The sequence below is a fragment of the Oenanthe melanoleuca genome, chromosome 15, assembly GCF_029582105.1.
Source record: "Oenanthe melanoleuca isolate GR-GAL-2019-014 chromosome 15, OMel1.0, whole genome shotgun sequence".
NCBI classification, from domain to species: Eukaryota; Metazoa; Chordata; class Aves; order Passeriformes; family Muscicapidae; genus Oenanthe; species Oenanthe melanoleuca.
The window spans coordinates 9,914,538-9,927,630 of NC_079349.1; the positions used below are offsets into that span (position 1 = coordinate 9,914,538).

General features: G+C 47.1%; 1 protein-coding gene across 1 annotated transcript in view; it reads left to right on the plus strand.

The window, feature by feature from the left end:
* Nucleotides 1–13,093, plus strand: part of SRRM4 (serine/arginine repetitive matrix 4) — a 42,106-nt gene that overhangs the window by 24,336 nt on the left and 4,677 nt on the right. Inside the window, exons 6-9 of the mRNA XM_056504183.1 lie at nucleotides 140–190; nucleotides 2,825–2,917; nucleotides 3,900–4,062; nucleotides 12,405–12,742. Of these exons, the coding sequence (XP_056360158.1) occupies nucleotides 140–190; nucleotides 2,825–2,917; nucleotides 3,900–4,062; nucleotides 12,405–12,742 (645 nt within the window). The remainder of the gene's footprint in view (nucleotides 1–139; nucleotides 191–2,824; nucleotides 2,918–3,899; nucleotides 4,063–12,404; nucleotides 12,743–13,093) is intronic.

A 13,093-nucleotide genomic window follows, 5' to 3' on the forward strand; every position in this document is an offset into this window, starting at 1 on the left:
CCCCTGTGCTGTGACAATCATGAATCCCTTTCATTTTTACTGCATGCTCTTGGGCAACTGAGCTGTAACATTGACATGTGATTGTGCAGCTTTTTATCGGAACAGAAATCTCCGAATTAATTAGCCATTTCTTATTTAGTTCTTCAAGCCCCAAAAGTAAGAGAAAGGAAGAAAGAAAACACAAAAAACAGTAAGTAGTGATTCATGGAGTTCTCTGCCCTGCCTGCACAGTGTGGGGCTAGAAGTGCTTGATGTGGTGGGGCCCCTGGAGTTAATACCTGCTGCACAGCTCTAAGCATTTCTCAGGATTATTTTGAAGCTAAAACCAGCAATTCTGGTTTTGCCAGAATGGAAAAGGGTTTGTAGAGGCTGGAGATCTTTCCTCTGCCTTTCTTTTGTGACACCTCTTTCTGTAGTTTGTTTATCTTGCACAGATGTGCAGAGTCTTGTCCACCCAGCCCAGGGAGAAGGCTCCGGCTTTTCTGGTGGGGGCAGCATGAAAGGCTGAACTCTGACCTGCCAGAAGGGCAGGCTGGCACAGTCTTACTGAGAAGGGCCTCAGCAACTCCTGGTTTGCTTCTCTAGGAGATTGCATTAGGACCTACTCATGAGATACAATACAGCCAAGAATATGAATGGGGTCAAGGGGGAGAGAAGGGATTGTGTGGAGGGGATGGAGTTTGCAAAAATCTGGTGTTGAGGCTCAGCCCTGGAGTATTAGCAGAACACAATCTTTGTCCTGTGGGGCACATAATTGAGGGGCATGGTATAAAATGGAGTTCCTCAGGATGGAAGGAAGGACTGCAAGCTGCCTCTGTTTTCCCCTTCATTCTGTCTTCTGGCAACTGCATCTTGTGGCTTCTCACCTGCTTTCAGACCAAGGAAACAGTCCTGGGGCTGAACCTTGGGCACTAACACCCTGGCCAGTTTTGGGATACTGCCTGCATAGGCCATCTCCTTTGCATGCAGAAAGCCAGTTCTTTTTGCTACGATTTCTGCACATTAAGTGGCACAGTTTCAGCTCAGTTTCCCCTCAAATTGGGCTGCCCTGCACCTAGAAATCTCGGTGGTAAAAGAGAGACTTCCTAGGTTATCTGTAAAAGGAGGCATCTCCCCAGCCTAACACAGCAGTACCCTAACAGTGCAGTTAAAGCTGAGATCCATGTCCTGCTGGTGTGCCCTGACCTCATGGAGCTAGAGCTGCTGGAATTGCTCTTTGGGGATGAACCAGCCAAGGCTTTTTAGGCTCATCCTTCTGCTGGCAAATCAGAGCTCAGCCACTCCCAGTTTCTGCAAACCTTTTGCTCTCAGGCGTGGATCAGATGGATCCCATGAGGATTTTTTTGTATAATCACACCGCTTTGACTTATCTTTGCATTGAGCAACTGGTTATCTAAGTCACACAGGACCAGTTTTCCCTTCTGCAGGAAGGCAAAACAAATTGGAGGGACTGGTGCAGGGGGTTAAGCACAAACATGGGGATTTTCACACTAATCCACCACAAGTGAAAGATGTTCAGTGTTGCTGATTTCAGCTGTATGGAAATAAGAAAGGAGGATCCCAAAATACGAAGTTTTTTTTTAAATATAATCATTGGGTGTGAAAAGCATCAAAGAAAACAGCCAAGCAGAGTTGAAGGAATTGCCCTGGAGGTTGCCCTTCTGTCTTAAGGGAGATGCTGTTCTCAAGCAATTATTTGCTGAGTTTATATACCAGCAAGTTGCTAAATGCTGTCCAAGCAGGTTGTGTTCGTGCTGTCAGTGCCTGTGTAGTGTGGCCATGAAGCCAGGCTGTTCCCACCAGCTCACCCACAGTTAGCCTTGCCTGCTGGTACAGCCATACCAGCCTGAGCAGATGAAAATGCTTCCAAATCTAAAATAACTGCTGTGGTGAACAAAGACAAGAGAGATGGGACACAGAAGGTGGCAGCAAGCCTGCCACCGTTGTCACCCTGCTCTCTTCACCCTGGACTTCAGCTGTTGGCATGGACAGCTATAGCCCTTGAGTAACAGGGCCAGGTAATCCATGAGAAACAGCCTGGTGGTGCAAAGGGAACTGCAGCAGGGCACTGGCCCTCTGTCCCCTACACACTGTTTGCTGAGGACTGTCTTCAGGCCCTGTCAAAAAAGGCAGCCCCAATGACAGGGTCCCTGTCAGAAGCCAGGGAAACGGTCCTTTTTCTCAAGCAGGAACCGTGTACAAGGCAGGCTGTGCTTAGGGAAGCTGTACTTTGTGCAGCAACCTCAAGAGCTGCCCACAGGACTGGCTAAATGCTCCCCCCCTGGAGAGGGTGGGGAAAGCTGGCTGCTACTGAGTGTACTCTGTCACTTGGAGTTGTCCTTCTGTAACTGCTCTTTAACACTGGGAGAGGGCTGGAGGTTTGTGATGGCTTGCCCAGAGAGATGGTGCTTCCCCTCAGCCTCAGCAACAGGAAGGTCTTGGGGAGTTGCCCGGCTGTTACAGGGTTGGCTGCAGGATAAAAGGCAAGCACATGGCTCTCTAAAGTCTTGAAAGCATTGGGGCTGGCTGCTGCACTCCCACGTGTTTGTCCACCAATATTCTCACAGCATGTACAGAGCCAACCTAATAGCTTGTGTGTAAAATGCTAGCAGAGATCTCAGGAAGATGTCACTGCAGCAGTGAAGGGAAGGAGAATTTCTCATGCCTTGATGTTCTGTGCCGTGTTTCATGCACCAATATCTTTGGTTTAAAAGGCATACCTCCCTTCTGATTTGAACATTATCGATCTCAGCCTTCAGCTGCTGGTTTTTGCATCCCCCCCTCTTGCTAACCTAACGCTGGTTTTCCTTTCTGCTTCTTAAAGCTCTCGTGGGCGCGCCCGGAAATCCCATCGGCATCGCCGCTGCCACTCTCGCTCAGAGAGCTCCGACTCCCACTCCCCCAGCTGCCGGAGCAGGTAACGGCACTGCTCCCAAGCTCAGTGTCCTCAGCACTTCTGCTGGGCTCAAGGATGTGGCTGGACAGCCTGTGAGACCCACGGCTCTCTGTGCACAGCCACTTCCCATTCTGGTAGCAGCAGTTGTCACACACTGGGAGCTGAGCTGTTTGTGGTCTCAGCCATGGAAGGGTTTTGCCTCGAGAAGCAGTGGCTGCAGCTTTTTGGTCTGACAGTCACTTCTAATCCCCATGGCTGATGATCAACCCATGACAGCTGATTCCAGTCTAGTGTCCCTTCCCCAGCCCAAGGGCTCTGTACTGCTATGTCCCAGGAAACCCTTAAACATGGTCTTAGCAATGAAAATGTATTTGCCCATGGCAGTCTGTAGTCATTGTCTTTGACCTGATTAAAATCTCTCCTGTGGATGACAGATGCATCCTGGGGCCGGCTAAGTGGATGCTGGTGCTAGACCCAGCATTGCTGCAATAGCAAGTGATTTATACATATAATGAGTTCATGTTTCATGTTCTCTGAAAGCACTTGAACAGCCCACCCCCATTCTCCTACTTCACTCCTCCTAAGTACTGGGAATTTTCTAATGAAAAGCTGAGGATCAGTGGGGGGAGGAGTGCAATCAGTAATTGGAGGGGTACTCATGCAAGAGCAGAGTGTGTTTTCTCTTGGAGGTGTATCACCATAGGAACATTCCAGAGTGCACCAGGGTCATGGCTTACCTTCAGCCACCATAAAATCATGCATTGGAGCTGAAATTTGAGGTCAAGGTCCAAAGCCTAGATGCAAAATTATTATTTTTCTTTTAAAATAGAAAAGCAAAACATCCCTTTTCTCTCCCTCATGACTCCACTTAGTTGTCACATGGAAGAATATTGTCCCATACTCAGAGCCCTAGCACAGACCTGCCAAGGGTTGGTGTGGAGCTGGGAAAGGGCACTGCTGCAGTCCTAAGGAATAACATTTCGGCTGTTGCTGTCTCCTGGAGGCACAGAGCCAGGTCTCGGGAGGAAGGGCGTAAAACACGGCGAAGACACTCCTGGCACCATTCAAAGATCACGGCAAAGAGAAGCTCCTCTGCAGAGGTTCAGGCCAGTCAAAAAGCCAGCCAAACCCTCCCACTCTACAGCTTCCTGTCTTCTAAGGAAGTAGTAAGTATTACACACTGTCCTTCTTTGCTTGAATTAGCCAGAGGAATCTGGGCAAGAACTGTGATATGAAATTTTTATAACTCAATTATAGTGATGTTAGACAAACTTGGTTAAACTGTATTATTAATTCATGGTGCTGTTTTCCAATGTATGTAAAGTCGTTTCTTCCTTCAGCACTTTTACACCAAGGGTGGGGCTGGAGAGGGGGAAAACTTGCAAAGTCTTTAGCCTATGAATAATGAATTGAGGACATTTAACAAAAAAAAAAAAAAAAAAGTGGCCTCCAGAAACATATTTTAGAGGGAAGAGTTTGTTATGCAGTCTTTGCTCAGCTGGATGTGAACTTAATTCACTGGTCTTTACATCCAAAAGTTTAATCCTTCAGGCTGAAAAAGGGTATCAAACATATACAAAAGGAACATTTACATTTAATGAGCTGATGATTATTGGCATGGGATGTTTTCTGACTGTCAGGATCCTTCTAGGATCACTGTTCCTCTGGACTGACAAGCCCAGGGGCCAAATTTGGAACTTACGAGCTGCCCTCATTGATGCTAATGGGAACTGCATGTGCATCTGAGGCTAAAATCAGGCTCAGTGCCTTGAGATGTTTTTCCATGTACACAGAAAGAGATGATATTATACATGAACTGAGGCAGCAAGAGGTGGAGAGAAATTTTAGATGGATATCAGTCTTCCTTTTCTGTGGTGTGTTTCCCCTTTGTTCCTAGCAGCAGTAAAGCAGAGGTGTGATGCCCTGACTGTGGTATTGGTATCAGATAGGCACTCTGGAGAGAGAAATTGCTACATAGGACTGGAGGTAGTGCAGGATCTGATAGCCACACGTGTGGATGTGTAATGCTAGAGGTGTTTTGACTATAGAGTCCTCCAAGCCCCAAAGTTGTTTTCTCCTTTAGGCCAAATCATCAGTTGGAAATAGCTCAGCCACACGCAGGAGCTACATCAGATAGGAGAGAGATGGTGCCAGCAAGAGGAGCGACTCTACCCACTCACCCACACAGACAGCGTGCTGATCAAAATACCCAGGGATTGTACGTGGGTACAGACAGGCACAAGCTGTCTCTCAACATTATAGATATGCATATTTGCTCTCGTTATAGAGCGTGTGGGGCCATGTGAGTCAGTGCTTGTAAAGCCTTATAAGGCAGCGTGGAGAGCAGAACCTCACACCACACGCTGATGTGTGCATGCACACGCAAAGGAAGGAAAACAAGGTATGAAGCTCATTGTCATGAACTGGGGGTGTTGCTGAGTTCAGAGCTCCTCCCCCCAAAAGAAACAACCAGCCAAAGACTGCATCATGTCACCAGGGTGTTGCTTAGTTCAAGCAGCGTGTTTTTCATAAATGCTTTTGAGCCTAAGCCTAGTTTTTAATTAGTGCTAGGTTTCCTCTCTCGGAAGCCAGGCTCCCTAAGTCCTGTGAGGCCAACTGCCAGCTGTTCTGTTTCCTGAGAAAGGATAAACTCTAATTTAAAATTTTAAAAGCTTTAAAATGAGCTAAACTCAAGCATCCTGCACTCGCTTTTCCATTTGCTTCACTCGAGGTAAATGAGTGAAGCAAATGAAAAAGCTGCAGGGAAGGGAAGACAAGAGCTTGATAGTTCCAGATGCAGGGGGTGGATGCAAAGTAAAAGTCATCAGGAAACTCCTGTGTTCTTTCTAGTAAGGGTTAATAACTTGAGCAAATATTTTAATGACTAAATGTCTGATGAAAGCCACTACTGGCCCCCTGTCCCCAAAAGAAGTACATTCTCTTGGGACACCAAGAGCACATTTAAGCACTTGTTCAAATTGAAGCTCCTGGTTAAGAGCTGCCCCTGAAATTTTGCTGAATAAGGTCATTAAATATCGTGTACTCAAAAGTGGCTAGGGAAAAATGGAATGGGAACCTTTAGTCTCATTTATTAATGACTATACACAACCCTTTGATGCCTTTCCTTTTCATGAGTTAAATGGTTGCTCTATGAATAAGCTTCGTTCTGTCAGACTTTGAGAGCAGCCTGAAATGAAAATGTGCTCCTGCAGAGCATGTTGATCACATATTAAAAAAAAAAAAAAAAGAAAAAAAGCTGGAGAATAAAACATTTTTTTAAAAAATTCAGAATTAGGATTAAAAAATGCCATGTTTCAGTCCTCTGTGAGAGCTGGTATGTTACACTCCCTGTCCTTCCATCTGGCTGGGCTTCCAAACCAAACCATCCTTACCTGGGGAGATGCACTGTCATATCTCCAAAGGAAAGGGATTGTCCAAGGAGTATCAGGGAAAAATACACAGAGATACAGGGAAATATGAGATAATGCTATAGCACTTCCAAAACAAAGGTTTTGCTTTTCAAGATGGTTTTTATTCTACACTGTTTTGCTTCTGAAAACTTGAAGTGCTTTGTGGTAAATTCTGCTATCCTCCCCACCCTATTTGTCTTCATTCCTTTGTAATGAAACAGCCACAATTTCTAACTAGGTCTGCCTGGAACTGCTGGGGGATAAAGCACACAAAACAATGCCCTGCCTATGCATTGCTGCTTCCTTCCCTCTTTATGCAAAAGCTGATGCACCCACACATGCATGTACACATGCAGAAACACCTCAAAGTTCCCTGCTACTTTTATTTTTGGCAGTGAATTTCCAAGCTTCTCCCTCTCCTTCTCCTTTAATCCCGTGCAGCCGCAATATGCACCTATGGAGATCAGGACTCTGGGCCTGTGCCTCAAGAAGCTGTGGGCAATGTGCAGCATTTATTTCTATACAGAATACCCCTGCCCAGCTGCAGGCACTTTATTCCTCACCGACACAGATGGATGACTGTGCCTCTTTGCTTTCCTTTAGCAGTGCAATATAAATACCTGCAGGGCACAGATCTAATTGCCTTTGTTGTTGCTGATGAAGATAACTGCACCGTGCATACACTTTCCTTGCCAGCTCCTTTGCTTTCACTGTAACTCATTTGTGATACCACAAATTATCACAGGCTTGAGCCAGATTTCCAGTGAAGCTCAGTGGGGTACAGCTGCTCCAAATGATGCTGTTTGTCTTTGTGTTCGTGTCTGCAGGAAGGTAGCTGTGCAGGGACTGGGACAGAGTGTGCTGGAAGGCTGAGGAAACCTTATGGCAGACCTGCATATTGGCTTGCTGCTGCTGTTTTCTAGCCTGGGTTTTGGCTTACATAGGAAAAACTATTGAGTGCTAGGCAGCATGTTTTTGACAGCAAACAGAGCCCTTCAAGAGCAGAAAGGCAAAACCCTCTATAAATGTGGAAGTTGTTCTCATTTTTTCTTTTCCCATCTCCCCCTCCCGGCCAGGTTACCCCTGGTTATTGTCTGACAAATCCACAGCCCAGTGCTGGCAGCAGCAGCTGGGGGGAAAGGATCAGTGCCTGTATTCATTGAAGGGCTGGGCTGTGCCCCACCTACCAAAGAGAGGTGATGGAAGACAAACCCTTACTCCAAAGCAGTGCCAGCCTGGCTCAAGCTGAGATGGAGATGCAATGCCTGCACCTCAGCAGGCTAAAAAGATCCTTGAAAAGAAACAAACCTTTGCTTGGCATTCTCCGGAGTTTACTCCAGCAACGCATTGGTGAGCCAGGCTGCTCAGCAGTGTCGCCATCCAGCCCCAAAAATCCCAAGCTCAGGGACATCTATGTCACTGCCTCCCTGCTCTGGGACTCAGCTTAGCCCTTGTGGTACAGAAGCCTCACCCTGAACTCCCCATCCAGCCAAAAAAAAGGAGGATTTTGCCACTCAGTGCTCCTCGAGTCAGGGACTCATAACTGCGCAAAAAGGGGTTTTACTGAATTGCTACGGAACTTCTGCTTTTTGTACTCAGTCAGAAGCTGGCTTTTCAGCTGGGGCAGGTTCTCAGCAGAGGTGAGGCCATTCCCCCGGGCTCTGGCAGGTGGAGGAGCCCCAGGGCAGGCGCAGAGCCCCATCCCCAGCAGCCCCAGCAGGTGCTGTCCCTGTGCCGGCGGCTCTGGCAGATGTCGGCGAGCTCTCGCCGGGAGCGGGGCTCGCCGGGGTCACCGACACAAGTGTTTTACTCCTTTCATCAGCACAGTGCCTAGAAAAAGAGAGAAAGGCAGGCGTTATGCCCCTCTGAAAGAGAAATTAACTCCGCTTTGAAGTGAGTTGCAAAACAAGAGAAAAAAGCCCCACGGAAGAAATCCTGCGGCTCTGAGTGAGGCTGTGCCACGCTGCTGTCCCCGGGTGCCTGAGACAGCGCTTTGTCATCTCTCGCCCCGGGCTGTTTGGGCACTGTAAATGGAGCTGTTCAGTTCCACTGGAAGACAGCAGTGATTGTATTTTTGTAACCTGTTAGACTGCACTGCCTCTTGATCTGGGATTGTACTTGGAATTACAGTCTGAAATATGAGTGAGGGCGTCATTTCTGTTCCCCCACCCCCCCCCCATCTTGATTAAATAATGATTTGAAACAAAAAAATCCAATAAATATATATCCTGGCTTCCCTTGAGGGCAACAGTATGTTCTCTGCTGAAAACTGGATGAAGCAAAGTTCACTGAGATTGTTTAATTACTTATTAGGGGTTGTGTGTGGGGGAAATCCAAATGTTCACATAGAGAGAATTAGATTTGTGAAAGAGCAGGCTCTTTTAAGCCACCCTAGAAAAGCAAAAAGCCATTAGAATTCAGAATCACACAGAATGGTGTGATTCAATTGAGCTCTGTGCAGACTTTTTAGGTGTGATACTCTCTTTCCATCCTGGGTGGCTGGCAGGACTTTCAGAAACAGTAAAATGGGACCCAGAGCAAAGCCAAGGTTATCCAGTGGGGAATATGGGGAATTGGTCTAAGCAGGCAGGCAAGCTGAGCACCCTGAGACTTGTCCTGGCTCTTGCTGCAGGGCAGAACCTCCCCCAGAGCTGCAGGAAGCCACTGGCTACAGCCTGGTGCCCCAAGGTGGTGGGGCTGAGAAGCTGCTGCGTCCCCCTGGCACCTGCCCTGCCCCATCCAGACCCTCCAGCCCTCACCCAGACTGTGAGCTCCATTTTTCACTGATATCCACACTGCCTCTTCCCAGAGTGCTGCTGCCACAGATGCTGAACTACAGAGGAGCTTGTTGATCCTCCCAGTCATTTGACAGATTTTGTGATGTGCTGACAACAGTTGCTTCTTTGAAGGGAGATGTCAGCCAAGGCAGAGCAGAAGCAAAGATGTCCTGGAGTCAGTCTGAAAAGCTGGTTTAGAAATGCCAAGAAACTGCTGTATTTCTTGGCAGAAATAACAGCCTTTTGGTTTAAACTGAGAAGGAACAGAAGGAAGGTATTTCTGTGTGCGATGCTGGGGTCAGTGTCCCTTGGAGCAGCCCTGTGCCCACTCCAGGCTCATCCTACCCCTGCAGCCAGGGAGTACCTCACATGCTGGATTTATGCCTGTAAGTGAAAGGTGGTGAAAAGCTGGTTGTCTCTGTGTTAGAATTCAGCTTGAATGCAAACCAAAATCCATTTTTTAAGAAAATTGTCTGGTAACATATTTGAAAGTGCAATCCTGTATCTTCTGGAATGTGGCTGGGGAGAATGCAGTGGTCCATAGCACAAAAGTCAGATCTCTTGGGCCTCTGGATTTCAGAAAGCATCAAGGCATCAGGGTTTCAGAAAGAACTGGTGAAAAGCAGAGCTGGCTATTAGGATCCCTTAGGCTCCTGTGACATTCCCATTTCTGCTGGAGTAAGCAAGGACTGGTAGAGGATTGCTAGAGCTGAGAAGAAGCAAGGAGCAGTTCCAGATGCTCAAATGAGGACTTGCAATCTGTGTCTCCACTCATTCCTAGTTGGAAACATTTGGGAGACATTTCTGCTCTGTCCAGGGCTTCTGCATTGAAGGTGCAAGTTGACTAATGAAGAAGGATCACTTCATTTCCTATGTTTGCTGCTGGGACTTCTGATTCTTTTGAGCTGGGACTGAGCATCAATTAGAAGTTATTGTGGGGAGGAGATGGGGAGCTTCATTGTGGATTTGCTGGGATAAACCAATCACTTGTCCCAGAATATGCTCCTCTCCCTGGCAACACAGAAAATACTTGGAGATCCTCCAGCTCCAGGTGTTTTCAGAGCACCAGAGTGTTGTGGGCAGTCATCCTTCTGCAGACTGTGCTGAGAGCTGCTGTGGGGTACTGGTAGCTCTGCTCTGGTTTCAGTCACTGCTGGTTCAGCACCTGTGTCCGAGTCAGCTGTCCCTGTCCCAGTTAGCACCTTGAAGTGGGTCGGGAGCAGCTCTCCCTGGGGACACAGATTGAATGCCACAGGCAGGAGCCTGGATATGGAGGCACCATCTGATAGGATGGAGAAACATGTGAAACATGACACAGGCTGAGTCTGCAGCCCCTCTGAGGATGAAAAAGCCATCCAGTCCAGAGCTAAACTTTCCAAAGGGACTGGCCCTGTGCCTGCTGTGTGACAGCTGATCCAGGTCTCCTCCGCTGCCTGAGGCAGCACCAACATTGCAATGTGTTTTTTTGGCTCAGATTGCTGAGGGCATGGCCCAGGTCTCCAGTGTGGAAAGCATGGCAGAGATGGGGGCATTGTGTGCCCCAGAGTGTAGCATGAGGGCATGTGCACGTGTTTGAGGGAGCACGGCTTGCTGGGAACATTTGGAGGACTGTCCTGAGTGGGGGGAGCCAAACGTGTGTTCACACTCTAAGAACCCTGCACCAAACCTCATGGGTGGGTTTGAGGAGTGGAGGCTTTGGGTGAAAGAGGGGAGGCCACATGAGAGTGCAGACGTGTGCATTGGGCCCTAATTCTCACCCCATTGCAAGGGCAGATGTTAGCACCAACACAGCCTCACTCCCAGTGCTGCCACATTCCTGAGCTGGCCCAGGCAAATGCCAGTGCAGTGAAAACTGGACTATAAAATTCTGAAATGATGTCAATCCCCTTGGTGGTGCTCAGGGTCCCAGAGAATAGCCCTGCCCAGGTCACTGTGTGAATTCCAGGTCCTTGCTTGCCCTGTGTTCAGCAACCCGGCCAGGCTGTGGCTGGCCCCCTTGCAGAGGCTGGCAGGAGCAGAGCTGCCCTTCCCTTCCCCACAGGTCTGTGATACACAGTGTGGGGACACTTTTCCTCCTCTATTCTTTTGCTTCTTCCCTCACTCGAGTTCCCTTTGTCATTTCCATACAACCCGGGGGGATTCAGTGCAAGCTGCAGCTTTCAGCACAAGCCATCAGCCTCCAGGAACGGGCTGGACAGGCCAATTTAAAGCAGGAAACAAAAATGAATAATAGGGGAGACAAGCGAGCAGACAAAAAGCAGTCATGACATTTGCATAGAGGAGGCAGCAGTGTGGATTGAAGAGAGGGTTTATGTTTTTTTCATGTAATTTGAGACTCTAATGATGGACTTATGTTGCCCGCTCTTCCTTTTTTCTTACACCTTACCTACTAAAGGAGGAGTTCTTGATGGGTAAGTGGATGCTATCCGCAAGACACCAGGGAATTTATTAGAGGTCACTTGAGCGCATTAGCTATTTCTTCTTCAGGGGGTAAAAAGCACACAAAAAAATATCTGTATACCTTTTATTTCCAAAGGGATTTTTCTTTTTTCCCCCTCACCCTCTTTGTTCATTTTATTTTTTCTATTTTTTCTATTTTTTCCTTTTTTATTTTTTTATTTCAAATTGATAAGCTTGTTTATTTGCCAGTTTTTGCTTTGTACAGAAGCCCTTAATTTGATTTGATTTGGTTTCTTGTTGCTTATTTTAGTGATATTGGTTCAGCTACTTTATTAAGGAAGCTTAAAAAATTCACTCATCTAAGTTTTTGTTTCATTTTTTTATTTCTTTGCAAGGATTATGTAGGTTTTTTATATGTATATACCCCCTTTTTTCCTTCCCTCTTTAAGGTTAAATAAGGGCTTTGTCCTCTGTTATTATTTTTTTTTTATTTAGTTAGTTAGTTATTTTAATTCTTTGGTTGCCCGCTTACTTTGTTAAGCTCTTTTGTTTAACATGAACCGCATGCTGATACTCTTTGCATGATCTCTAAATCTTCCCTTTATTATAGCAGGGGGAAAATAAGTTTCTTCTTACTGTGGATTTCTTTTAGGGATATGTGCTTTTGTTTTCTTCTTCTTTCTTTCTTTCTTTCTTTCTTTCTTTCTTTCTTTCTTTCTTTCTGTCTTTCTTTCTTTCTTTCTTTTTTTTTTCTTTCTTTCTTACTTTGTTTCTTTTCTTTCCTTTCATTTTGTTTCAGTGCATCATGATGGTAAAATTTCTGGGTTTATTTGGAAAAAAAAAAAAAAGCAGCAAAGTAAAACCAAAAACAACCCCCCCAAAAACCATTCAAACAATGCCAAATGGCTTTTTTGCTTTCAGATCTCTCAGTCAGGGTCTTCTGCTGACCTCTTTACCAAAACAGACAGCCCGCCTGGCAACCTAGCCAGCCAGAATGGAGAGTATCATGAATATGACTCAGGAAACGATACTTCCTCCCCTCCCTCCACTCAAACGAGCTCATCCAGGTCAAAGGACAGCCAGGAGAAAAGAAGTCTAGTCCATGATGGCTTTGGCCATGCCTTCTCGTCCGGGAAGCCCAAACTGGCCAACAGCGATAACAGCTCTGATTCAGGAAATTCCTTCACCAGTTGCTTTTCCCAGACCAAGGGAACAGCTTTGGAAAATCTGTCTCCAGATGCCCAGGGACAAGACCGAAGGTCAGTGATTGCCAGTAGCTGCTGCAGGCAGCCCCAATACCTGGTACGTTGTTGCTCTGTGTCTCCTGCCAGTGCCGTGGTGAGCTGGCAGGGAGCTTTCTGTGCTCTGGAGGCAGGCAGGTACCAGCCAGAGCCACGGTCTCAGCAGGCTGGAGTCCAGAACACAGCAAGGACCAGTACTGTAGCCTGAGGAGGAAGATAAAACCCAGCCATCACATCCCTGGACATTACTTAGTGCTTTGCCATTGCTGTGGCTCATGCAGGATTTGGGCCTGGGTCAGGCTGTGTTCACAGCACATCCCTGCTCACCTGGGCATGGCCATGTAAAACAAAGTCTCTGGCCCTTCTGGG